The sequence below is a fragment of the Ammospiza caudacuta genome, chromosome 9 (genome assembly GCF_027887145.1).
Source record: "Ammospiza caudacuta isolate bAmmCau1 chromosome 9, bAmmCau1.pri, whole genome shotgun sequence".
Classification (NCBI taxonomy): Eukaryota; Metazoa; Chordata; class Aves; order Passeriformes; family Passerellidae; genus Ammospiza; species Ammospiza caudacuta.
The window spans coordinates 22,907,922-22,931,934 of record NC_080601.1 but is presented as its reverse complement, the minus strand read 5'-3'; the positions used below and the strand labels follow the sequence as shown (position 1 = coordinate 22,931,934).

Genomic DNA, 24,013 nt, shown 5'->3' with positions numbered 1-24,013 from the left:
CTTGCAGTATTTCTTTGCATAGTGGATCATGCTGCACATTAAAGAAGCTTAAAAGAAGAAAGCAGTTTCTGTGCTAGATGGTATCAGGGTTCACGCTTTGGATAATGATGTGGTTGTAGGCACTTAGAATGAAGATTTTAGTATGGACAGCAGAAGTTAGGAATTTTCAGCAGAAGTTAGGAACTTTCAGTTCAAATTACATCTTTTTTCAGGTGATTTTTTTCTAAATTCTCAAACATTTCTGCAGCTTTTGTGGAGTAGTAGCTATAAAAGACTATGAACATAAGCAGCACACAGTATATATAGGTAAAGCTACAGATAGGTAGAGCTGCTTAGCTAAATCCATTGTAAATTTAAAAATTTTTTTCCAGTTACCTTCTTTCAAAATCTTTTTGCTAAGAAATCATTAATGTCTCCTTTAAAACATCCATATACTTGAAAATGTCAGTTCGTTCTGAACTAAATGCCTGTAGGTGCCTTGCAGCAAACTTCACTTTTATCTTGGAATAAATGTCCTTTTAATTAAGAAAAACAGTTACAACTCTTTGTCTGAACTTTATCATATTTATTCATTATATTAAGTTTTTTAAATTCAGAACAACAATTGTTCCCCTGCTTTACAGTGGAAGTAGAAGCTGACACTGAGACTGGAATGAATGTAGTAAAGATGAGCATCTTTTCAGTGATAATCTCCCAGTAAAAGTAGGGCCACCTGCTATACAGAAAGTGGTTTTGTTGGAATGAAGGAACAGGATTGTCATCTGAGATGTCCATTATTTAAAATGCTAGCAGGTAGAACATCTGCTGACATTTCTCTCTGTTTCCAGTATAACATTGGCAGGCTGCTAAAGGACCATAGCTGGGTTTTGTGACTTGTAGTTTCAAACATATATAATAATGGTAGGGAATTTCTTTGAGGAGCTAATCTGTGTTGCAAACCTCAGCATGGTTAGAAGTCTGTACAACATATTTTCTGTAGGAGAGGTATCTTAAAATATTTATATGATATGTCTCTACCAAAGACTGTAGATTTTGACATTTCAACAACAGTTAATCATGAGCAAGAAAGCAGAAGGCTGAGTGTGTACCTCCTATGTTGTCATACTGTGTAGAAACACTCATTTCTGGGCACAAAACAGGCAAGAAGAGACTACAGCTATTTCTCTCACTCATTACCCATATGAACTTCTCTTCCCTTATTGTTTTACTGTTGCCCTTTTGCTCAAAGTAATTGATCCATCTCTGACTACAAAAGATACAATGAAATTGGCATATATGGAAAAGGTGTTTACGCTGTTCTCTTCCAAGGGGTTGTCTTCTAGACACAAATCTGAATGGGAACAGTGAACCAAATTTTAGAAGATCCTAAAGGCATCATGCCTTGTCAATCAAAAGTACATTTTCCCTGAAAATAACCACTATATTCAGGGAATATATATAATATTTCTTCCAGCTTCTAGCACTTGAGAAAATAAACCAGAAATTGGTATTAGCGAGGTTGGATACTAAAGCACATCTTAAAATATCAAAGCAATACCAGAGGATCAGTTATTAGAGTTAAACAAATTATTTTTTTCTAAAGAAAAGTCCTTCACATGTAATTGTTGTATGATATTTCATTATTTTTAGAGAAATAAAAGATTCTGTAGAAAAGTTTATTTTATGAATCCTAGGAAGCCTTATTCAATAAAAGCATGCATGTGAAATTTTTCTTGCTTCAGTTTTGGAAGAGTGAGATAACTGCATTGTAATGCCAGAGCCTAAATACTTAAAATGGTTCTAATGTATTGATCTTTGGGGTGTTTAATGACAAGGTGTTAAGAAATTTTATGATTTTTTTTGTATAGCCTTAAGCTACTTCCTGCTACTTTTGCATTACTTGCCTAGATGATCTTGTATTTAAAATTGATAGTCCTAATAAATATAATAATATTAAAACATTTGTTATAGAGTTTTTTTCCCAGAAATCATTATATCTGTTTTCTTTGAACATAATGCTCTCTGCCATGTGCGTTTTTTATGTACTTATTGCTGTCTGGTAATTATTGTAAGAGAATACTGAATGAAGCTATCATGTTTTACTAATAGTTGGACATTTTACATGCTTTTTACTTTCCCACCATCCCAGCATGCAACTGTAGCATATCTTTTGAGAGTTTTTCTTCTGTGTGTTTCCATAATTGTAGAGAAAGGTATCTTAAAGACAGTAAGTGGTGTGTCATGTTATTTAAAAAGAATTCAGAAGATATGCAACTCTCACATTTATGTCACATGTTCTGCTACTCAGTGGTTCTTCAAAACTCCTACTAGTCAGTGGTTTTCCTGCTTTTACCTTTGTCATCATTACCTTTATCACATACTTCTTTTTTTTTCTCCCTTCCATAACTTGTTATTCTCACCTATAATCTTTTTTCAATCAGTGTTTGTTCCGAGATCAAGTTACTGAAGAGCAGTATTTGAGGGATAACTAAATAGTAACAAGGCCCACTTCTGAGATAAAGTTACCCAGGTTACCAGGTATGGAATTATTCATGTTTATTTGAAGTGTGACCCACATTAAGGACCCTTTCTGGGGAAAACCACAAAATAGCCAGTGTGCTGCAGTGCTTTCATGTTGGCTCCATCGTGTATCTTTAATTAACAAAAACAAGGATTTGTAAAGCTGCTTATTTCAGTTCCTGTACTAGCAAATATTCTCCTTCATCTACTTTGTGTTCCTCTGGGACTCTCTTAAAGTAGGATACAGCTGTCCTTGGAATTTTTTAGGCTTGCAAAAATGACTTGTGCACCAGGCCTTTCCTTTATAAATTGTGCCCCCTTGTGAAGAAGTATGGTGGGTCAGTAGGAAGGACAGCATGAGAGCAGAGCAGTGTGTGGCAGCCTCAGCTGTGTGCTTGGGAACTGGTTCTAGAAGACTGTAATTAGAAATAATCCTCTTCTGTTTATATAATTTGTCTCAAATTTTTTTTCTATTAATCTGTACATTTTCTGCAGTAGTATAATTGTATTAGTAGCTTAGAGGTGAGAAATCTAATGTGGGAAGAATCGTTTTACTTCTGCTTACAGTGAGTTTACATCATGCCAGTGACCTTATTTTCTGTATTTATAAATATGTTTTCGAAGTTGCTTCATGGCTGGCATTGTAAGTTAATTTTTTCTATAAATTCATACAATACCAAGCAAAATGCGGTGCCTTCAGATAAATTTAGCATTGCATCATTTTATTTGCAGTAATGTAAACACAAACTCCAGTAGGCCTGCAAAATTAAACATTGAATGTATCAGATTTTATTATCTCTGTGTCTGTGATCACATTGAAATGATTATGGAGTTTTAACAAGGAACAAATTTCCACAGACTGTTGGGAAGTAGACTTGTAGGAGCTGCAGAGGTGAGGCAGCCCCATGTGCGGTGCAGCCACGGGATTAAGATTTGGCAGCAGAGTTCTTTTCTCTGCAGGCTCTCAGGCAGTCTCTGTAGACGGGAACAGGCTGTCACCGTGGGCTGCTGAAAGCCAGCCTGCACTTTCTGCTTGTGTTGGCTTGTTTCAATCTCTATAAGTTTTGTCATTTTTCCTGCCAGATGGTATGATATGGATATGGTGAAACACAAGGGAAAAAGGTATGGTTCATGTAATATTAACTGTTAAAAAGTTTTTCTTACTCCAGGGATAATAGGAAAGCTTTCCTTCGTCAGAAAGAAGAATGTAGTGCTGGAGAAAAATATATTCTTGCTTTACTAAGCGAGCCATTTCTTTCTGGAACAACTTTCTTTTCAGTCAGTACTTATCCTGTTGTTGTAAACAGTTAGTAATTTTGAAGAGTCTGTGTTGTTTCCTTTTTATTTCAAATAGGGATACTGAATGTGAATGTTTACTAGCTTATTGTGTTTAATTGATTGTAAAGCCAGAATTTTAGCACATAAAGTTATAAAGTCTACTTTTTTTGCTTAGTATTGGGTTCTAACTCTGTAAATAATGTAAATATTAATTACATACATTTATTTTTTTTACTTTATTGTTTTGATAAAATACTTAGATGCCATTAATGAAGTTGACATTAAACCCCCGAATGAATTTTGGAATCTTACTGTGACTTGATGAAGAAATATTGCATGTACAATAGGATTTATAGAAAACACTGGATATTTTTTAGTAAAGAATATTGAAATCATAAGCAAAGTATGTAAGACTTGTTTTTTTGAACATGCAGTAAAATATAAATGGAAAAAAATTCTGTAGCTATCGCTTCTCCCAGTGTAATCAATACAAAACTGTTCAGTAGAAATGCAATCAGGATGACATTTGATTATTATGGATATTTTTATAAATGCTAAAAATTTGGTTTTGTCTTATTTTCCCGTCATGTGCATGTGAAGCTAAAATTACACTACCCACTAGTGATGATAGAGAATTGTTTCATTTTCTCAAACATACGTTGTACTTTTAAATAGTCTATAAAACTTGCAAATTGTCTAATGTTTAAATGTACTGGACTAGTCTTCCAGTAAAGTAATATGTTTCAGGAATTTAAACTGAACAGTGCTTTTGACTTGAGAAACAATTTATTGTGTAGGTTGGTTTATGAGGGGATCCAAGTACCTGCTTGTGAAAAATAACACAACCCTGTTCTTTTTTGTACGTAAGCTCTCATGATTAGTAAGAATAAGTTGTGATGGTTACACTTAATGAACACAAACTTTGTATCTCTGTGACAACTTTTCTTACTTTCACTTAAATAGCCGGAGTTTTACTTTTCTGATACCTTGTAGTTTGGTTGTGTTCAAATCAAATGACCTGGGAAGATTATGACAGAGCTTTGAGGTTTTAAGTAACGTGTCCAAATATTAATTTTTTTTTGTGCTGCTACAAAATCATAACACAAAGGGGAACTAAAGGTTGATACATTAAAAATATGTTAAATTGTATATACCATGATAATGTTTGGCAGCATTAGGTTGTGGGACTTACTCTCCAAGAAGCAGAATAAATGCAAAGGAAGATAAAAGTTCCTGTTTTAAAGTGTGTACACAGTGATAAAAAGGTGAGTTGTGGGTTATACAGATAGGGCATTTTACTAAATTACCATATTACTAAGTAGCATGTAAATATGGGCTTTTGCTGATATATTAGTAAGTCTAGGGCACTAATGTCCTGTAAGTGAATAAAATACACAGTCAGCCAGTCAGAAGATTAAAAAAAAGAATGACTGGACAAAATGTTGAGTTACAGTCACACATGTGTCAAGCATATATTGAAGGAGCAGTTAGCAAGCCCATTCTTAGTTTGTGGAATTGTACTTGTTGCCATCTTTATTCTTTCTTACCTTTCTATTAATTTAGAGAGGGGACATGACTCTCAGCCAGCGTCTTTTTTGTATCAGTCATTTTAATAAAACCAAACTAGTGCCCAAGCTTTACATCTTCATTTTCATAAGTAGCTAGACCTCCATCATTACGTCAGTTTGTTTTCATGTGGTCTTTACATCTTCATAAGCAGATTTCATTATAGAAGAATGCGTTAGTACAGTTTGTAGAGTAACTTATGGAATATAAAGACTGAGTTTGAAAATAGGTTTTAGAAGTACAGATGGAAATTACTTTTTTGCACCACGCAGTTGCCCTTTGCAGTGCCAGTATTGCAATAGGTTTACATATTTAATGTAGATTTGGCATTTGATGAGATTTCTGTTATGAAAAGCATATGTAAACTTTTCCCTCTATGGAATAGATTGTCCTTGATGTGGTTCTGAGAAGATAGGAGCCTGGAAATTATCTCTCCTTGTTTATTCTGTTCTACAGTAAAGATCCATTAGATCTATCTAATCTTTATAAAGTACTGGTTTTCTGGGGTTTTTTGTCCCTGATATCACCTTCAGTTTTTATCGTAGCACTGTTTGAACAAGTCTTCCTGCTTATTCTCAGAATGATGATGCTGTGACAAAACTGCCCTCTAAAGATCTTAAGAATGTACTTGTCAAGTTGAAATTATTTGGGACTTGAGTAAAATGTTAAGCTACTGCTAGAGTTTCATGGAAACATACAATGCTTTCTACGTTTTTTTGTCTTTCTGTGATAATTATTTAAAACAAGAGCAAACAACCATTTTTGCTTCATAGTTAACTAAAACATCCATTACAAATTTTCCTCCCTCAAGTACATGAATAGTTTGTTATGTACATGAAAACTTGCTGCAGTTAATTCAAAACAAATCTGTACTCAGCTCTCCCAAAGCTGTTAAAGAGCACTATTTCTCATTAAGGTGAAGCTTTTCAATTTTAAAGAATCCTAAATTTGGCTCATGTACTTATGGATAAATAAGTCAAAATGTTTTCAGAACTGGTGTGATAGTATGAAAGAGAAGCTTGTAATAGGAATCTAGGTTTTATCCTTCATTTTGTGAGGCTAAGCATACACACAGGTCACTTATGCATGTAATTCAGTGTAATATAATTGCAATTTATAAAAATGATTACACTGAGCAGAGTGGCTATGAATTTTGGTAAGGAAGCTGTTGTATATACAAAGTTTAGTTGAAGCTAATGCTAAAGCAAAATAAATCTCATGGATGACTAAACTCTAGTCCCTGGGTCTGTAACAATCCCCAGAGAATAAGGAAAGTTAGTTTAAAATATTTTTGTTCATCTGGTCTTAAGCCAGATGCCTTAAATTCTGAAAATCAAGCCTCCAGTGACATTCCACTCCAATGGGAAAAGAAAGGAGAACATATACTCTGATCCTGCAGAAACTTCATCAACAATTAAAAAGTGTAATTTAAATACTGAACTACTGTGCTCTTATTCCTCCTCCCTTGTTCAATCACTCCACTTTTTCACTCATACTCATTCTCTTAAAACAAGAATATTTACCTTAAAAAACATGTTTTAAATGTGATGAAGGAATTAGAATTTTTGAAAATTGCAAAACTTTAGATTTAGATTATCTATTTTGTGAATTTCAGTCCAGTTAAACTGAACTGAAAATATAATTAATGAATCAATGCCCCATGTTTAGATCTTGGACTTGGCTTCCAAAGCTCCCTTTGGAGACAGCATCAATTTTAACTTAATAACAATGTTACCACCCTTGCATCATTTTAGCAGATTTGGATGATAATTAAAAACTCTTTCAGTGACAATTACTGCCATAGATTGTTTGATTCCAGTTGTCTTAATGTACGTATGGCTATTAGTGTGTATTCGGTATCTGTCATCAAAATTGTTTCATAAAATAGAAATATGATGTGAAAATTGAATGTATGGTGTTCTCTAGAACAGTTATTTGAAGTTAACAGGTGAACACCCAGCTGAGCTGGCAACAAGGAAAACAGGAAGTTATTTTTTTAAGTTGCCGCATTGTATATTAGTTCACAGTGTCTTCACATGTGTAGCTTTTGTACACTTACAGATGCAGTGCAGTCTTCCTTAGCAGCTAATGACCAGGGAAGATGAATAGTGTTGAAGGTACTGCCTTCTTGATCCAAGAAGGCAACATAAGGAGAATTGCTGCATTGTACCATGATGGATCATTGTGATCGCTTAGTTTTAGCTGAAATTTATATTCTAAAAATTTACAGGATAGCCCTTTTTTATTCTTATCTTTTTGTAGGGTTGTTGTTAAATGTTCATTGTGAACAATGATGAATGAAGACTCACTTTTTATCAGTAAATTATAATTAAACATGTAACTTCAAGGTTAAGTTTGAAATATCAATATTCTCTTGTGACTTTGGGCAAGGAATTTTGCCTTTTCTATTTCTGGGTAATTTTTAAAAAAACCCTTAAAGTGGAAAATGCCTCTTTATAGAACAGAGTTATTTTGTTTCATGAAATCATGTTCTGTATCCTGACCTAAAAGTCTATCAAACAATTCAGTCATGAAAACTCTGAGAATTTCCTGGCCCCAAAGTACTATCCAAAATAATCTTATAATTATTCATGTGACCCTATGAACCCAACAGCTGAAGTAGAAGCAAACAAATAAGCATGGATTCAGTGTCTATAAAATTAGAAAATGAGAACTAGATTTCCTGTGCTAAGGAAAACGTGCTCTTTTATTAGCTGTATGCCATGAGTAGGATGCATAAACTTCACAGCTGTAGTAATCTGCCTACCAATCTTTTACTGTAATATCAGTTAAAATTGGTTATAAATAAAAGTATTTTGTGATACAGCAAGGTTCTATTGCACTTTACATTTATTCAATCCTTAGGTTTCTGTCTACATATCTGAACTATAGACTGTTTCTGATAGATGGGCTGAGATCCACCTTTCAATGTAAGTCCAGAATGTAAAGTACAATAAAATCCCATTATGAACCCTTTTTGATGCAAATAGAAATAGTGATCGTATAATTAGAAAGGCAGCTTTATTACATGTACTTTGTGTCTGAGCTTTGGCATATTTACTCTGAGCTTGAGATCTTAAGCAATTCTGAGCAGTTTGTCTACTTACAGGGATGCAGCATTACTCTGTAAAAACAGAATTAGCCAGCTCTATGACCTTTAACCCTTGCCACTGGCTATCTTATGAATTTTAATGTGAGAGACATGGGAATGGAACAGATTGTGTGCTTTCTGAATCAGTTATAAGTATACATATTAACAAAATATTTTTAAAGAACACTTAAGGCCAGGGTTTGGCATAAGCAGCTATAGTGAACTTTGAGAAATAGATGAGATTGTAGAAAGAGGATGAGAAACCAAAGTTGTAAGGGATGGTGAGATATGGTCTTCAACAGCCATAATTTTTAGGTTTTTCCGTTTGATTCTAAGATGATCATGTTGACAGGAGATCTCTTAAGTGGTTTTTTTTCTCTACTGTATGTTACTCCCAAATCTTATTGTCAGTTTATAGATCAGGACTATCCCACTAAGCTCATCTTTCAAAGTCATTTAAATAATCAGTTCACATGAGTGGGAATGCAGCTATTTTTAAATGTGTGAGTTCCGTGGAAGGCTTTCCTCAAATGGGAAGAATACAGTTGATATTAAGGTACAAACCCATAGAGATTTCTGCCTGTATCTGATGCGTGTCTGGAGTTTTTGTTTGTTTTTTAGAGAAAATCTAGACTTGCTATTGCTCTACATACAGAATAATAGTTAAAAAAAAAACGTGGGACATTGGGAAGATGCAGTGATCCATTTTAATAGCACCATCCTTTATGGTTTGACTACCAAAGACCTTTCTACTATGATGAAAGGAGGAATTTATAAATGAAAATATTAACCTGTCCTGAATTGAAATTGTTTCATCATGACACATTTAATATTCTAACATCTAAATTATTTGAGTGAATTATTTCTGTCTTTCTGAGAGTTTTAAGCCTAATTCGCCTATTTTAGATAATGTACATAGCTACACCAAAACTTCAGAATCAAAAATTCAACCTGCTAATCATCCTCTTGTTTTAAATACTTTTTATAACATACCTGTGAAGTTTTATATGAATGCTTTTTTTCCATCAGTAAGGTATATCAAAAGTCATTATTAAAATATATTTTTGAACAGCGGTTATGTGTGTGGTACTTATACTTTTATGTTTAAAACATAGTAGGTAATAAGCTAATAACCCAAGAAATTCCAGTCCACATGCTCAGGTATTCAAAGACATGATCCACTTCGGGCTAGTAAAACTATCAGCTTTTCAATAAAAAAAAACCAAGGTGTGCATTAGTTAGATGGAGATTATGCAGATGTTTATTTAAAAGAGTAATTTATTTAGTTACTAAGGCAGCAGTTTTTTCATAAATTATGTTGTTGGTGAAAGTTTGGAGGAAGTAAATAAACACTCAGGAAATAAAACGAATACTGGCTGCATGTAGAATTGACAAGGGTAGAACAGAAAACATTTAACAGTTATAAGTTGCAAAGTACTAAAAAAAGATAAAAAATATTTAAAACTCAGTTAGGAAGTGAACTTAGGAATAAAATAATTAATAACTATTTATTTTTTCACATACACACTTGTACCAACAGAGTTGTAAATAACTGACTCTGCCGGAAATGATATTTTGGCTTTTCCTAGCTAAGATTACAGAGGTTTCTCTCAGTGGCAAGGGCATTGTTTCACATTGCTCAAAAGTGATGTGAAGAACTCCTGTTTTGTGTTCTGTGTCATCCTGTCATTTTCTCTGTAATCAACTTGAAATTTCAAGTGTTTATGAAAAAACTTCCAAATTGCAATTAATGCCTTTTAGCAGCCTCTGTTTTATATCTTAAGTTGATTCTTCTTAGTAGTTATTTGAATCTAAATTATAATACCTGCCATGAAAAGTAGGACTTTCTCGGAGTGGAGGTACTGTTTTAAATCTGTATCTTAATTAGATCACACTGCTTTTTCTGTCTTCTAAATCTGTGAAGTTCATCTTTCCTTTGGAAAGGGCTATTTAATACTGTTACCTTACAGAAATGGAAAATAAGTAAGTAATAGCAACCAAGTTTTTATCAGAAGTAAAAATGATGACTTGTTCGAAGTTTCGATCTTCTGTTACAATTTCTGTTCATAAATCCAAATGTCAAATTAATTTTTTTTAAAACTGTGTCATCATTTCCTGATGATAAGGAATGAAAAAAATTCTCCACTAAAGGCGCTTGTCAGATACCAGAACTGAGTAGGGGTGGCTATTAATATTTCTGAATAATGTTGAACTGTACTTAAGGATTATTGCCTGTGCAAGATAGTTTGATCCTCATTAAATTCTGTTTCTGTTCTTGAAATTATCTCATCCTTAACAGGATGCAATTCATAAAAAATATTGGCTGGTGAGGTAATGCACATTCTGTAATTGCAATCGAAGCTGTAGAAAGTTCACAGAACATCACTTAATGAATATTAGTGTTTGGGCACATCTGTGCTTGATCGCTCTTTTGGCAGCCTTCCAGCTGCCATTGACACTGATTTCCATGTTCCCAGGGTCAGCTCATCTGTTTTCTGTGTGTCCTCTGCTGCTCTGGGCCACACTGCCCATTTACAACTTACTGTGTAGAACTGAATACTCAACAGAATTTGCTGTTGAGTAAGTGAGCATTGTTGCTCTGTAGCCCAATACTGTTGTCTTGTGCTCTGTGCTGACATTCTGTCAGCATCTTCCTCATCCTTGAAGAGAGCACAAAAGTTGGAAGGGTTTTTGAGAGCAGACATTGCAAAAAGGATATTGGCAAGACAGCTGCTGGAAGGGTTTCTTCTAAATTGCTGGAACCTGAAGATCATTTGCAGGACAGGAAAATATCTGGGTCTCCCACAGTGACTGCATCACTGAACATTGGAAAAGCTATGTGAGTATGCTGGAAAAAGCATTGACTCCTATGATGAAGAGGTGCCTGTAGCCTTTTATTGCTTTTCTGTGATCTGTTCTTTCCTTCAGGTGTGTAAGGGGACTGGACAGGCTCCAATGCATGCACCTTCTCTGCAAGTTGTATGTGCCCTACCCCAGCGAGGGCAGCTTCTGTTTCAATTGGGAGATTTATTCCTACTATAAGGAGAAGGTGAAGACAATATAGCATTCCTTGTATGTTATGAAGTACACTTCAGATTATACCATGACACTGTATCCTCTTTTTTTTTTCTTATTTTTTAAAATACAGTACACTGTTTCAGCAGTCTAGGGATACTTTAAGGAACTTTTCCAGTACAAAAACTGGCATCTCAGCAGGGAAGTTATTCCATTTTAACACCATGTGAAAAAACATAGAAAGCAAGATTTGAGCAAGTTAAGATATAGACAATACTCTTACTCCGTGCAATTCTTTCCATTTTTGCTGAATTGCATATATTTCACTGTGAATATGTATTTATAGCTCTAGTTTTCTTGCTGATTATTTATCAAAATAGCCCTTTACTGCTATTTCTTAAGCACATATGCAAACCTGTACCAAATGTCTGTGTTTCAGCAAAACTTTCAGGTGGTGGTAGTTCTTGTTCTCCTGTTGGTGAAGCTGCAGGCAGGCTAGGTAGCAAGTGCCCCTGCTGAGTCTGTCAGTTCTGCTTGGTGGGACATTTGCTGGCTTGCAAAGCCACCTGAAGGGTGGTGTTCAAATACATTTCCAAAAGCTGTTGAGTATGAAGAAAGGCATCATAATATGTAACGGTTTATTTGATTGCATTTTATTTTAATCTGGGATGGCTGTTTGTACTTTGAGAATGTTGCCTGTTAGCCAAAAATGTTGGATCATGAGATGTTGGGAGAGGATCTGTGAGTTTGATGCCATCTTGCAAAACTGCCAGATAGTTGTCTTTGTGTTTGCTGCAGGGAGAAACTGCAATAGAGTGTCATGACAAACAACAGATCAGAGAAGCTTGGGTGAGGTAGTTGCCCTGGTTTCAGGTAGGGTAGAGCTTTCTTCTTAGTAGCTGTTACAGAGGATTTGGAATGGAAATGGTGTTTCATCTCCTGCTGGGCTGGACAGTCAAGAGTCTCTCACAAATCTCAGTGGTGCTACAATTTAGAAGAGCTTACAATTGAGTGATTGCATTCATCCACTTCATCTGGAATAATAAGTTGGGAATGAAATTTCGTTGACCACAGGTTTTATCATAAACCTTACCCTGCTTGTTCTTGTAAATACCAGAACTCAGTTAGACACATAGCCAAAAATTTAATCAGCTGTCCTGGTGTGTGCTTATTTGGTTACAGGCTGCTGAGTACCACCAAGAAGTTAGTGTTCTAGCAGTCCAAATGTCTGACTTTTGTACTCCAAACACTGAAAGCCACTTATCAAAATGTCCAGTTTCTTGAAAGGATTTCTGAAGACCTCACCTATTCGATTGCTGAAGTGAACAAGACTTGCCAGTGAACAGAGCTGAGAAATAGTCCTGACAGAGCAGACCTTTCTGCTGTTTTCAGCATCCTCTTTGTCAAACACAGTAAAATCCCTCGGCTTTGAACAACCTGCACAACTGTTTGAGATGTGGTCTCTGGCATGTCCTCTTGAGAGTATCATGTACACAGTAGGGAGAAAGACAAACATATACACTATTGTAAGGATAACAAAAAATGCATTCGGTGTTTAATGTATTTCAGTTCTTGTAATTGATACATCAGTTCTTATAATTGATCCATAACAATTTCTGATACATAATCAGAAATTGTTACAAGACAATTCATATTTTAGAAAGACCTTGAATTAAAGATTTGTACTTTAGCAATGATCTTGAAATGTCATGAACTGATGAATGGGGGTATGGTCATAACCTGAATGAGATAAAGCTGAGAAAATCCAGTGTGTTTCAGAAAATTAACTATCAGTAGTACCTATTTTTTACATTGTGCTGGAGTACCATTTTGGAAGACATAAAACTGAAATATTGACCAATTCTGTATTAATGCCTCATTCACCCAAGTTCACCTTGCATATTAGTTTCTTTCAGGCAAAGGTGTTTTTTTGCATAGCAGACTGTGCTTGTATTCCATGCTATATATGTCCAATATATAAATGATATAATGATGGAATAAATACATGATAGAATGATAAGTAAATAAATGATAGAATAAATACATGTAAACACAATTGGAATGGTCCTTGGTCATGACTTCCAAGAGACCACTGTTAGCTTCATTTGACCAATTTTAGTAAGGGTTTTCTTCTGAAAAATCTGCAAGGCCAAAATGAAAAATCACCCACAGAATTTCCTCACTTTAATGTAATTTTTCTTGGAACAGAACAAATTTGAAAAGAGCAGCGTTTCCTGTGTTGTTAATTGTGTTTAGGCTTGTATGTTCTGTGAAACCTTTGTGTTTTCAAAGGAGATGTTCAAATGATCTTCAACACATACTGTCCTGAGAGTTATTACTTGCTAATATACCACTATGACATTTTAAAATGCTTTAAAAGTGTGCAACAAATGAAGGCAGGCTGCTGTCAGCATCCTCCGTCACAGAAGTGCTCTGTAGGTGAACAGCCAGGAAATCAGACTGAAATGTGTCGTACCAACTGAACACATGCACACACCTCCTACATTTCAGCATTTAATCTTGATCATTCAGGATATCTCGATAGATGTGTTTAGAGAGTGTTTGGACAGATGCATTAAAACCTCATTACCCTTTTGTATCATATTTTTACAGTGTAGTAGCAATAAGCATAATTTTTCATTACTATTCTTTTTTTCATTACTATTCTTTGCAATGAAATTCTTGTGTACACATATTCTTCTGTACATATTCTGCTGCCTAATAAATGGGATGTTTTTAGTCAGGTCATAATTCCAGTTTCTGGGTTTCAAAAGCACAGCAGCAGCTAGATATTTGACAATATGATAGTATGCTTCCAAGTTCTAAACTAAATACCTGAGGCAGACAAAATATGAAAAGAGAAACAAAAAAGACTACAGTGAGAGATACATGTGAATTTAAGTAAGAAATTGCAATTATTTTTTATGAACTGCTATATCTGATATTTCCAGTACAGCAGTACCCATGAACTCCAGCTTCATTTTGGGGGAATATGTGTCATAAACTGGACATTAAGCTGCTGCGGTGTTTGGGTTTCTGCCATTTCTACACAGTAAAGCTATAGTAATGTTGTGGAGAAAAGGACATATTGCAATTTGCAATTCTGTGATGATTAAACAGAAAAAAAAAGATTGCAGGAGAAAACGAAGGAATAATTTCAAGGCTAGCATAAGTTGCTTGTTCTTATAGTTATTTTTAAAGAGATTTTTAATATCTTAGCAAAATACGTCTGTTGTCACTGTAGGAAACTTTTGTTGCCTGAAGGTTATCAATAAGTTAACTTGAAGATACCATTTTAAGTTACTAGAAGCAAAACTGAGGGGCTTTTAAAAGTATAGTTTTGATGATTTATTGCATACATTATTAAGAGGTGAATATTCTATTTTGTTTCCGTGCATTTTCCAAGTATGGACTCGGTTGTAAAGCTGCAAGGATGGAATTCTCTCTGAATTTAATCTTTATTTTAATGCTAATTTTAATTTTTGAGTTGGAGGACAATTTTCTCTACTAGAAATCAGAAATATTGTATGTTGCAAGTAATTTTTATTTTCTTTTTACTTACTATTAAAATCTCCTTAAAAAAGAAAAGAAAGTAAAAAGCTATTTAAGCCATAGTATACTTTTATTAGAATACTGGTGTATTAGTATATGGAGTTTCTGGTTTCATCTTTTTTCTTATTTTAAAAGTGTTGTGTGTTCATTACAGAGTGTTTAGTATTGCAACACTTTCAGAGTCAGATACTGTCCTGAGTTTCTTTTGAGTTGCTGTTTTGTATGCAGTAAGTGAGGCATGGCAACATCAGACTGCAGATGGTTTTGAAATCTTTAATTTAATACGTAAGGCAAAAGTGAGGCTTGGTTTTCTTGATGTGTAGCTTTCAGTTCAGTGCTGCACCTTACTCTTTTTGGTTCACATTCATTTTTAATTTCATTAATCATTCTTTGTTAGTGGCATGGATCAATAGGATCTGGATTCTGCCAGGATGAATTGTAAGCTCTGGCTTGGAATAAACTTCTTTGTCTCCCAGGCAAGATTAAGTTTCCCAATTGTCTGGTGCAATCTCTCTGAAAGGTGGTTTTACCTATCAGGTACCTGAGGGATTTGTTGCTATTCTGATTATTTCAGTTCTTTACAGGGGCTGACAAGTATACACATTGTAAGTCTGTATTTTTTCGTAACCTCATCTGTGTGCAGCAGAAGTAACACGCTCGGAACTTTAACACATCAAAACAAACAGAAGTTGAAAATGTTATGTGATGTGCAAAGTCTTTGGAGACAGCTAGTGCCCCAAAGTCTACTTTACACAGAAGAGATTAACACCATTATTCCATGTATAATCTCTCTGGCAAAACACTGTCGCCTATTTCTGTCAACAAATGGTTTCTTTGCTTTGGCAGCTGAAAGAAATTTTAGTTGTGTAGGCAACAGAACATGCCTTTATAAGTTGCAGAACCCAATTTTAAAAATATTTTGGATGGTAACTGCAGTTTTGAGAAGTTAAATTATATTCATTAACTAAATATTTTTTTAAAACAAACTAAAAAGAGTAATTATGTCTACTATGTGTAACACACTCATAGTCCAAAGGTTGACTATTTCACAGTACACCTTTTGAAAAGGTACTTTTAGACAGTTAGCTAAATAAAAGATCTATACACATCCCATCCAGGTACGGCACGCTTTAAAAACACATTTTCTTTCTGAATTAAGGTGGTGATGTGTCTATACTGACAGTCTAAAAGTCTGTGAAACCGCCAGATAGCAAAGAAAAGAAGATAAAGATGCAGGTGTAATATTTCTAGAAACCTCAGACCAAACAAATTTTGGAAAATGTGCAGGGAGAGGGGAAAAAAGAAAGGTGCCACAACATTTCATGCTGTAGTGTAGTACATGAGTAGTGCAGTGCAGTGCATAACAGAAGGTATCTTTTAAAGGGATTGAGCTATATATAACCATAGTCAACATGTGAAAGTTTCTTTTTTTATCTTAATAAATATGTCAGTGGTCTTTTTCAGATAATTGACTTACATTACTAGTTAATTAATTATTATATTTTTAATATAAAATTTTACTGCTTTCTCCCAAAGGTGGTTATTACAAAAATTAAAGCTAAAATAACAAATATCTACTTAATAGATTAAATTGTAATTGATTTTCTGCAATTTGTTTACACAGATGAAGGAACCACATCATTGTTCACCTCTTCTGTTAGTGGAGGGTCAGATCCCTCATGGAGCAGGCAGTTGGATCCTTCCTCACTGACCTGGCAGGGTGAATGCCAGGCTTGGGGCAGAAGTGATGGGTGTGAGATCCCTGTGCTGGGAGCCACTTCCCTCCCTGGATCCGTGGCTGGGCACGTGTGTGTCCCGTGGGCAGGGTGTCGGTGCCTCTGACATGTGGCGTGCACAGGCTGTGCAAACAGCTTCTTATCATTTGACTGAGCACGTGTGCTTGCTTTGTAGGGCTGGCTGCAGCTTCTGCCATGCTGATGGATAGCTGTATTTTGTTTATATGTGGGAAAGGATGGCAACAAGGCACAAGGTGCTAATTGAAAAAAACTGTCATGAAGCCATCAGCTTGTTTCTTCTGCACATCTTTGACTGGTGGGATCAATCTCATGAAAATTGTCTCAGCACCTGTCCTGGTGGCAGTTATGCTGACCTTTCCCTGTGTTAATTTTTAGTTTACACTTTGTAATTAAGAAGCACAGATCATTGAAACAAATTATTAATGTTAATCAGTAAGTCAGCATGGAAGAATGCAAAGAATCAAGTCTCCCCTTGTATACTAAATGAAGAGATTTCTTCCAGATTCTTGCTTTGATCATTAGACTCTTTTAAATAAGCAAACATTACTTAGTTGCTAAGCCACAGACTGAAGTTCATTAGTGTGTTATCACAAATATTGGAGAAAGAGTACTAAACCAATATAAGATAGAGGACCTGTGCGTAGGCTGGAAGTAATGCAATAAATGTGAACATTTTGAAAGAGGGTTCAGAGTGATTAAAACCATCTCTGTTTGCAAAGCCCCTCCTACTCAGCAAGAAAAAGTGCCAACCCTAAGTTGATCTGTTTTTTTCTGCTACTGATATGTCTAAGGTTTTCTGGAAGTACAATAGATCTAATAGTATTAGAAACAATTTTATTCATATTCAGTATTTTAAATGTTGATGAGGTGTATTGATGTGCGTTTTTTTTAGTCTAATGGTTTTCTTTAGAATGCTTTTAAACATAGATTGAAGGCCAGAATGACTTCTTACTTAAAGATCCTGTTTGGGAGCCTGACCCAAAATTCTAACAAACCAGTTTTGGATAAGTAGATACTGCAGGTCATTGAACTTCACAAGAAGTCGTGGTCATTTGGAATTGTTTTATATTCGGTATGTTATTCTAAGCAAGTGAACTAACAGTCCATGCTTTTGCATTCTTCACAGATCTTCAGTACAGTGAGAGAAGAGGAGGAAGGAACAGAAGATATTTTTGAATTTATTCCTCATCTTCTGAGGAAGCTCCCAACATCTGTTACAAACTGTATATACAAAGGAGATGGTTTTTGTGTAAAACCACGTGTAACAGGTGCTTACTGTCAATATCGTGCCACTTCTCAGAGGACTGCACTCTCTAACTATGTAACTGGTGCTTTACTAGAAGCAACTACATCATTAGGAGCAAGAAGTGGTCTGTTAAATATCTTCGGAGGATCAACTGGAAGAACAATGCTTAAAGGTAATGAAGATTTTCTTTTATCTCTGTCCACTTAAAGTATAGAATGAGTTGCAAAATTATGAATACAGATAAAAAAGATTTTATGTTTTCAAATATTTTCCTTTGCAGTCATTATATAAATAGCTATCTTAGTTTAATAAAGTAAAAATGCAACTAAACTGGAAAGACTGGTATTACAAAATGTTTCAGGTTTTTTTCTTGTTAGAATCTTTTCTGCCTGCATCCAAATTTAATGCCTAAGCCATTGTTTTTAGGGTGTTTCCATGTGTAGTATTTCGCATTTACCAAGTGCTCCTGTGCATGGGCTGACTTGGTTCAGAACTAGAGAAAGAGTGTATGCTGTACTTGGTTATTATTGTTGTCATTGTACGAGTAGCTGTCAGCATAGCACTGTATTGTGAAGCATGTACGCTTCATTACTGGTTTATATTTGGTCTTCTCTTGGGTCCATCATCGTTGTATAGTAATGGATCATTTCAAATAACGTGGGTGCTCTGTGTGTGGAAAGTGCCTGTTGGAAAATGGATGTTGCATACTAAACTTCCATGCTGATCATCTTCGTATGTAATAAAATCCTTAATGTGATTTAGTTTAGTCTGTTTTGGAAGCTAAACAAAGCCTTCTTGGTACAAATTCTGTGCTTTAAAATATGGTTTTGTACAGAGCAGTACTTACATTATTGATTAATTTTTAATTCATGCCTAGAATATTTCATAAGTTACTCAAGAATTTGGAGATCTGTCATCATCTGATAAACCATAACAAAAGGATGTACTATCTCTGTCATACCATGGTAGGAGTGATGCATGTGGGCATTATGGCTTGCCCAAAATTTTACAGAAATATGACAAAATAAGTGCAAAACCAGTGCAGTTCCTTAACTAACACAGATACTGACTTCATTTCTAACAGACAAATAATGGCATAGTTTGTGGTCATATATGGCTGTCTTATTTTTATCCCAAGAAGTGGCCCTTTCTTGTTTTAATTCTAGGTGAATCAAAGGGTAGAGAGAAGCACTGAAATATTCTATGAATGACATTAGATGGCAAACTTGTAGCATGTGAATGAATTTCAGTAGTGCGTTTAGTAACATTACTAAGCTTCATGTACCATCGTCTGTGAGAGACAGATATGTACAGTATAGCAGCCAATTTTGGTAGGGTTTTCCATTTTATGTTGTTTGGTTTTATTTGTTCTGGGGAGATGAGTGCTTTAGAAAAATAGACAGGAACAGTCCTGCGATAGCTTGGAAATCAAGATTAGAAGAGCTGAGCCATGTGCTTCAGAGCTGAGTTCTGAAACTGAAGCAGCAGCAATAGTTAGCTCAGTCCCACCAAGCTGCTGATATGGCTACATCTTTTTATGGAGCTTCAGCTAGTGAGTGCTCTTGTGTGCTTTGTGTACTCCATGTACCAGCACACTTTGCACTAGTTTGGGGGTATCTATGGTGACAGTATTATGTGATGTATGTTGTTGGATTCTGAGCCAAAAGATGTAAGACATTAAAAACTAGTTCAAGATTTTGAACTCAGTTTGCAATTCCACTGATAGCCTGTGTAGAGAGTAGAGACTGGATTTACTGTAGTGGTCTAGGCATGATTTACTGTGCTGATCTCTGGTGAGGAAGAGGTATGCTGCAGCTCTAGGATATTGAAATTTTCTGGATGTGGAAGCTTCCTGTTCATTTATATTGTGACAATGTATTATATCAGAGAAATTTTAAGAGTCCTCTCTAAAACATTTATATGGAGTGTTACCTAGTGATGTGACCAAGTCATTTACATTAGCGGGGAACCCAGCTGTATTCTGAATTCAGAGCTCTGGTCATCATTCATGGGTGTGTACCTTTTGAGAAATTGTCCTGTCTATACAGATTAATAAGAAGGTTATTTTCATCTGTCCAGCATCCTCTGTATTGCTGAATTTAACCTCAATAAGCTAACCTCATCTAAACCTGAGAAATTTTAATTCACATCAATAATTCTGTCATCAAATGCAATGGAGGATTTATCTCAGGATACAGAATGTCATGGGAACACTTCACTCAGTAGTTGTTTGCAGGCATTGGAAAGGGAAGATATTGATGGTGTTGTGGTTTAATAGCTGCTGTTGTTTAACCCTAGTAGATAGCACCTTGCTGCCCCTCACTCCCCTAGAATGAGATGAGAAGAGAATCAGAAGGGTGACAGTGCAAAAATTCATTGAAAAATTCAGTTGAAGAGAGTTTAATAGATAAAGTAAAAGCTGTGTGTGCAAGCAAAGCAAAATAAAGAAGTAATTCAACACCTGCAGTCAGCAGCCAGGTGTTTTAGCCCTTTCCATGAAAGCAGGGCTCTGTCACATACAATGACTTCTTGGGAAGACAGGCATTGTAACTCCAAATTGGTTGTCAACTAAAGAGTAAATATTACTGCACTTCACATGATTTTCAAGACAGTTCTTAAAAAGCTTCCAAAGCAGAAGTAAATTTGCTTAATAGAACCAATCTATATCATGAAGTCTTGAAAATATCTCAAGGGCTATTGAATTTGTGTTTGGAAACCTTTTCTGGACTAGACAGCATTCCACTACTTTCAAAATGTTTGCAATTTTTGGAGACAAAGTTCAGCACTCTCTTGCACAGTGTGTTTAAAGAGGAGCCCATTACTTTAATGGGGAGTGCATTCATGGTTCAAAAAAGAGGACTTCTCAAAAAATCAATTCTCTCTTTAGTTAGGACTTTTATGTAATATCTGCCCAGGAAATAGGGATCCTGCGAGCAGGAAGTCCCTAATACTGGGATAGCCTCCTGGGCTTGTGTCTCCCTAGCACCAAGCACTTCGTCAGTTCTTTGTGCTCAGTCCTTCAGGGGTTACTGAGTGACCTGAGCAATGAACCTTGCAGTCACAAGCAGTCCAACTCCAGGGAATACTTTCTAAGGTTTTGCTTGGTAGCTAAGGACCTTAAATGCTCCGAGTCCCCAGGGCTGGGATGGTTTTGTGGGCAGATCAGCCACTGTTGTTAGTTCCACAGAAGGCTTCCAAACATACCAGACCTTCTAAGCCAGAATTCCCAGTCACGTGGATCTGGGACTGAAGAGTTTTCAGAAACTCAAGTAGGGCCTGCTGTGTAGGAGAGTCATGTCTGGGGCCTGGAGCAGAGCTCCTGCAAGCCCTGCTCTCAGATGGCTCTCAGGGCTCTCAGGCTCCCGACTGAGGGGCTGCCACTCTGCTCCCGCTAGCACAGGGATAGTCTGAGACTGCTCCCGGGAACCACAGATGCCTGGAGTTCCCACAGCTGCTCAGTGACATTCACATCCTTGTCAGCATCTTTGTTCCTACAGAGAACATAATTTTCACATATGAACATTTAGGCTGAGCTGTTTTAGTACCTCTGTATGTAACTCAGTTTTTGGTTAGTAAAAATTTCAGGTGTGTCTTTCAATGGGATTTGGATTGAAGCCAGGTCTTTTTTCCTGTAGAAAGGAAACCCTGCTGCTCAGCCTGCTCTGTGTCTTACAAATTGACTGTCATAGAAATTTGCTCATAGTTGTGAATGGGCCAGAACTTCCACTGGAATCATATTTGAAGGGCCAGTCATTGTCATAGTTCATACGGTGTTGACATTTTTATGCAGAAAGTGAAAAAAGTTGTGTCTTTTTTAAAGAAGGAACTAAAGTATGTGAAAATGTTTGTACTTTACATTTGATAGAATTATCATTTGAAAGAAACATGTACACTTCCCCCCCCCCAATTTAGTTCTGTTTGTAATCTAAGAAAAAGGGGAGGACAGTTAGAAAGAGGTGTCTGAAGATGGAGCAGACTGCAAACACATTTCTTATCAGTACTGTTTTCACTTTAGAGTCTTCTAAAATGGGTAAGTCTGATGCCACTCTGTGATATAAATCAGACTACATCTTCTAGAGAAAGCTCAACAAGACTTGTTAAACAGACAATAGCAGATTTGACCAAGAACATAAGGAAAGTAATTTGTGATGAATGTGGAGACAGACTGCAATGATCTTTAGGAAACCCGCTTTGTTCATCCTTCAGAATTTAGTGATTTCCCTTTTTTTTGTAATCAGATTTTGCCATCTGCAAGACTGCACAGCAAACAGGTGCCCAAGTCTCTGTGGCTTTTCCCACTGCTGTTTCTTGTATCCTTTGCACAAAGTGTATTGTTGCAATATTGGGAAAATTCCAGATTCCCTCTAGTTAGGGCAGTTGTCTGATAGCTATATGTCAGAGTCATGGGTGATAACAAGCTTGATGTACATAGATTTAGAAAGACCAGCATAATTTAGCTGGTGGGTTGTGTGTGTGTTTGTGTATGTTGTGCCCAAAGGTTAAAACCATATAGAATGAGAGATAAAGCCAAACAAGCTGAAATTGAGACCTGAAAAGACAAAATGTGTCTTAGGGTGACAGTCTGTGGTGAGATGTGTCAATGCACTATAGGAGAGGAAATCAGACACTGGAGACAGGTCAGTCTGTATGTAGATAATGTGGCCTGAGGCAAGGGTGTGAGTCAGGAAAAGAGGATTTCATGCCTGCTGTGTTGCCTCCAGGATGTAGGTTAGGAATAGCAGGAACAAGTGCAGGTCATCTGGTTAGGAAGAAGGCAGGAAGCACAGATCGAGGCTGAGACATCAGGAAGGAGGAGAAAGATTTTGGAGGACAGCTGTAAGTGTAGCGACACGTGGGACCGTCTGGAGCTGGCTGCAGTGATTGTCCCTGCAAACTGGCAGAAGGGAAAGATCACTGAGGTCAGTCTCCTGGACCTGTCTCACCCTTTGGCCAGCCCTAATTGCAGCCAGATTGGGCTGCAATCAAAGGGACACACAAAGGTTAGTGGGAGAAGGCCTTAATGAGGATCCTTGACAACATTAATTTAGCAAAAAAATTCCTTAAATCCAACCTGTTTAATACATTATAGGCACAAAGATTTAAGTTCTGTCGGCATAGCTTGTCTTATCCTTACAGTCTTCTTTCCAGGGTCAGTAAGGCATAGTATTGCAAGATAGACACATAATTGAACCAGGCAGAAGGTTGAAATTAACCAGTGTAAATAATCTTATTAAAAGAATTAAAAATATTTTCATCTGTAAAATTGCACATTTGGATATAATAGGTATCATACTCCTGGTACATGTCTGTATGGATCTGGATATCCTAATCTGTGTACAGGGCTAAGCAATTAAGAAACAACAGAATTTCAGCTGCTTGTACATAGATTTTCAATAATACTGTGTGAGAGTTTGGGTACACTCACAAACTGATCCTTTAACCTGTCTGATCCCTTAACCTCTCTATCTGAGTCTCAGCTTATAGCAATATTTTTCTTGGGAGTCTATAGCTGTTATTTCCACTAAAAGAAAAACAAAAGGGTTTAAATACATAGAATGAGTCTGTTGTTAGAGGTTTGTTGTGAGGAAGGTAGTAAAGGACATGCTGATGTCTGTAGATGAAGGCTGAGAGAGCAGAAGTTTGTGCAAAGTGATGTTAGTATTAAAATCAAATTTATTATTTTTTTATGACAACTACTCTTCAGAGAAAAATGAAAAGGGATTCTGAGTGCAGATAGTTAATCCCTGAAATGCCTATTATTGTTTATTATTTCAAAAGTCTGAACATATGTTTGAATGGACCTTGTAAAAGTAGTGTCCATGGGAACTTTTAAAGTGTAGAATGGAACTTTTTCAGTATGTTTATGTTAGCATGTCAGTCATGAGCAGAAAACCCCAAGGACTCAAGATGACTCAAAAGTCATCTCTTGAAGCTTTGGTTTTAGGAAACAAACTAGAAGAGAAAATTCATTTTTGTAGGATAATGGTGTTCTATTTGTCCAGACAGAAT

At 36.0% G+C, this 24,013-nt stretch overlaps 1 protein-coding gene across 1 annotated transcript in view; it reads left to right on the top strand.

Moving 5' to 3' along the window:
* PLCE1 (phospholipase C epsilon 1) overlaps positions 1-24,013 on the top strand; it is a 114,484-nt gene that overhangs the window by 21,488 nt on the left and 68,983 nt on the right. The window contains exon 2 of the mRNA XM_058810206.1: positions 17,885-18,176. Coding sequence (XP_058666189.1) covers positions 17,885-18,176 — 292 coding nt within the window. The remainder of the gene's footprint in view (positions 1-17,884; positions 18,177-24,013) is intronic.